Source organism: Malurus melanocephalus, unplaced genomic scaffold (assembly GCF_030028575.1).
Source record: "Malurus melanocephalus ecotype Western Australia unplaced genomic scaffold, MMel_1.1 scaffold_3, whole genome shotgun sequence".
Classification (NCBI taxonomy): domain Eukaryota; kingdom Metazoa; phylum Chordata; class Aves; order Passeriformes; family Maluridae; genus Malurus; species Malurus melanocephalus.
The window spans coordinates 1,693,008-1,697,043 of NW_026623235.1; the positions used below are offsets into that span (position 1 = coordinate 1,693,008).

General features: G+C 51.4%; 1 protein-coding gene across 3 annotated transcripts in view; it reads right to left on the reverse strand.

Moving 5' to 3' along the window:
• Window positions 1–3,306, reverse strand: part of CSMD3 (CUB and Sushi multiple domains 3) — a 575,335-nt gene extending 572,029 nt beyond the window's left edge. For all 3 annotated transcript variants that reach the window (XM_057367689.1, XM_057367683.1, XM_057367675.1), the window contains exon 1: window positions 3,107–3,306. In XM_057367689.1, the coding sequence (XP_057223672.1) occupies window positions 3,107–3,284 (178 nt within the window). In that variant the 5' untranslated portion in view covers window positions 3,285–3,306. The remainder of the gene's footprint in view (window positions 1–3,106) is intronic.
• Between the last annotated feature and the right edge of the window lie 730 nt (window positions 3,307–4,036).

Genomic DNA, 4,036 nt, shown 5'->3' on the forward strand with positions numbered 1-4,036 from the left:
AAAGGGAAGAGCACAGGATTCCACACCTCTATAGCTGAGCTCAAATCACTCTGCTTGACCTTTTCTCAAGGCTGGTTCGTGGTTGTGTTCATTTTAATGCCTTTAGAGACTTCTCTCAGTTTTCAGTGGTGCCATTTTTTTCTTTTTTACTCCATGTCTATTCAAGGAAGACTTTGTTAGAAATTATTCCATGGCATAATGAGATGTCGTGTAAGAAAGRTTTTCATTGACGAAGTAACAATTCCTCTTTACTTAACTCTTCCTAACACCCCTTCCTCAGCAGTTGTGACAGTTTCCCTTCTTCCACCTTCTGCTTTCTTCTCGCTTCCCTAATGCCATTCAAGTATTGTTGCRAGGTTYCAAAGAAGCATGAATTTATAGATAMTAACCATGAAGGGGTTTTTTTTTTTGTCTATATGAATATATCCAAGGAATGCTTAATTAACCAGATACAAACACGGTTCCTTAAGCATCCTGGGATGGTTTGACACCAGTAATGATGGCAGAGCTGTGGCTTGAGACTGGGGAAACCATGACAGGAGAATGACAAAAATAGGAAGAGCCTGAGAGACATATATCAAGCAAAGCTGTGGAAATGGCCTGGATGACAGGGATGACAGCAACAGTTTGGGTRTTATGATGTGGTGCTGGACTGCTCAGTAGAAGTGTTTAAGCGAAGAAGGGTATGGGCTAGAGCTTGCAGAGGTGGGGTGTGGTGAAAAGGCCTTGCCAGGCAATGGTACAGCAGATGCAGGATCAGGGGAATCATCTTGCTTCCAACATCTGGAATGTTTTATGTGGGCAGGTATTCATTCATTGTTTGCCTCTGCTTTCTGGGGGCAGGAGCTGTGTTGACACAATGGGAATGTAAATCAAAGTAAAATGCTTTCATTCATGGGAGTGGGGAGAGAACTGAATATAAAGACCCAGAATAGATGCAGTGCTGCAGTGAGTGCAAGCCAGCTCTGTGAAGATTGGCTGCCTAAAGGAACTCCCAYCCAGAATGTAAAATCTCCCTTCCTGGATCGGCAGTTTCTGGAAGAACTGCCCCAGTCCGAAGGAAACTGACAGTGTAGGCACCAGGGAAGCTTAGGCCCTGACAATGGGAAGAAGAAGGGCCAGTTTTGCAAAGYCCACTTTTTCTCTGTTTCTTGGGCTGTTTCTGGTGCTTCATCCTAGCGTTTTCCCTCAGTGCCCGGCATTATTTCCTTGCCCACCCCCAAGGGAGAGCGGCGGCTCTCAACAGGTGCCGGGGAAGCCGCTCTGCCTCGCCAGCCCGTCCCTCGGTCGGATGCTGCCGCCCCGCGACTCTCGCTCACAAAGCAGCTGCCTGGAGCCGCGCCGGAGCCCCGCTCGCCCCCGCACCGCGCCCGCGGGGCCCCGCGCAGCGCACGGCGCTCCTGGCCGGCATCCAGCCCGCGGCTGGCGAACCCTGGCACCCGGCGCCGACAACGCGCTAATGGCAGGAGGCTGAACCAGGGAAGAAAAATGCCCCCAAAGCGCCGGGTCGGGGCTGACAGCGAACCGTCTCCAGAGCGGGGCAGAGCGCCGGGAGCGGCTCCCTTCAATAGATGCGAACAGAGAGAAGCTGCCTGTAATTACAATRTGCATAAACGTCGCAGGCAAGCCYCTTCCCCTTGGATACCCCGCGTCAGGATAACGCGGGATGAGGTAAAAGCCGTCCACACCCTCCCCGTGAAACGCGAATTGTCTTTTTCCMCGCGATGCAAATGGGGGGAAAAGCAGCTGCAAAGCTCTACAATAAACTGTTTCATCCAAGCCAGAGCCAGCTCAGGAAGGCACGCCTTTKACTGCCACCCCCACAAAACACCTCCTTCCCACCCGTGCAGGCAACCTCTGTAGGCGATAACCAAGTCYAAAAACTCGGAGGGGATCGATAATGTCTACTAAATATTCTGGGAGTGTATGAATGTGGCGGGGAGGAGGGATGAGGATGAGGAGGGGGATAAAAGGGTGATTAATCGGATATTAATCACTGGCCACAAACAAGGGGAGATTATTTCGGGTAGGCAGCAGACTGTAGGGAGTTGCAGAATAGATCCTTTTACTGAAGGCACGCGTGATRGGATCGGCACTTCACTGTTTAGTGATGTCTGTGTAATTCTGCAGGTGCACATTATTCAAGCCACACATCTCTTCTTTTCTCTGTAGCATTTCCCTTAACTGTCTGCAAGCACAGATTTAGTGGAGATATTTATGCCGTAACTAGACATTTCCTTTTTGCTCTTAGTTCATGAACACAGAAGCAAGAAGAAAGCAAAATAGCCCCTGCCTCGGGGGAAAAAAAAGAAAAAAAAAAAAAAAAAAAAAAAAAAAAAAAAAAAAAAAAAAAAAAAAAAAAAAAAAAAAAAAAAAAAAAAAAGAGACAAAACACAACACCCAAACCCCCTCACATACATGAGAGACAAGGGACCAAGGACGGGAAAAGGTGTCGATCCTTGCACCCAGCGACAGACCATGCCTTCAAGGCTGAATTGTCAACGCACCTTTCCGACAGCCTGGGAGCCCTGCATGCGTGCAGAAAGCTGAGCGTGAAGCGCATTTCGGGCTGTGAGACGGCTACGCATACGCTGGGCTCCTCYGTAACTTTCCCCACGCAACGGGTTAAACTAATAAGTGCATCGATACAGGCATTCCCGCAAAAAGCCCGCTGCTCGACCGAAAACCAGAATTGTAGATAATCCCCCCACACACCCCGCACTACCATCGTCGTCACCTTAAAAAAGTGAATCAGTGGGATTTGTTTGAATATACACTAGTTAGAGGCTATATGAACCAACTCACGTCTCCGTTTGAGCATACTGCAAGAATATTTATTGAGCCCGAGCTCAGTCACTGCATTGAACGCCAGCCCTGGCAAGCAAATACATTTCCTATCTCCGAAGAGAGCTCTGAATCAACTCCTTCTTTCCTCCCTGCTTTAGCGATCATTTATATATTTCCATTGCAAAGTACCCAGGGCAAAAAATATAAAATAAGAGATAAATATATTTTGAAATACACCTTGGTATAAGGCAAGAGCTTGCAACGCCCTGACCGAAAGCAAATGGACCCCTAAAAATATACYACTCAAATACTACCCTACCTTTCACACACGAAACCATCAATAAAAAGACGAGGTTCCAAAACGTAAATCCACTTTTAATCTCCATTTTCTTCACCAGGATGAAGTCCAGCCGGCCACATTTAGTACATCCCCTTTCCCAAAAGTCTGCTAATTTCGATTCCTTTGCACGGATTTCCCCTCTGCAGATCCCTTTCATATTATTCTTGAGAGCTCCTAATTCCTATTCCTCGGCCAGGCGCAGCGGAGTTGTTGCTGTTGATGGTGCGCGGTCACAGCTCGGAGTGAATGGTGTTTCTGGGATACCACAGCAACCTTGACGAGGACTCAACCATCTCTCCAACGGGGGCACAAAGTCTCAGCTACTCTCGATCGTGTCTTTTCCTCCCCCCCCACCCCCCCGCTACCCCAACTCCCTGCACAGACGAAACCCACCACAATCCTGGCTCCTCACAGCATCCACCGGGAGCCACGGGAGARCACCTCAACGCTCAGACGCTCTCTGCAATAAACTCCGAACAGTATTTGCAATTGAGACTCCCCCCCCCCACCCCAACCCCCTCGTTGCTTCAAGAGGATCAGTTTTGCCTGGGAGAACGGCTCGGGAGATAACGGAGTGGCGGGGTCCCCCCGCCGCCCGGAGGAGCCTGGGGGGCCGGCGCGGCGGGGCTCGCCCATCCCGCGCCGCTCGCGGCAATCACAGCCCGCTTATCGGTGCACCACGGGCGGTGCTCGGGGCTGCCATCGCTCCACCGGCTGCACACCGCCCGCGCCCTCGGGCACACAGCGCGGCACCGTGCGCGGACCCCGGGGATGCGCAGGCTGATGGCTCTGTGCGGGGACATCAATTACAGGCCGGGCGCGGGGGAGCGGGGGCGCGGCGGGCACAGCCCTGCTCCCCGTGTGCACAGCCCAGGGGGCTCCGAGCCGCGGCGGGCGGGGGCCGGGGGT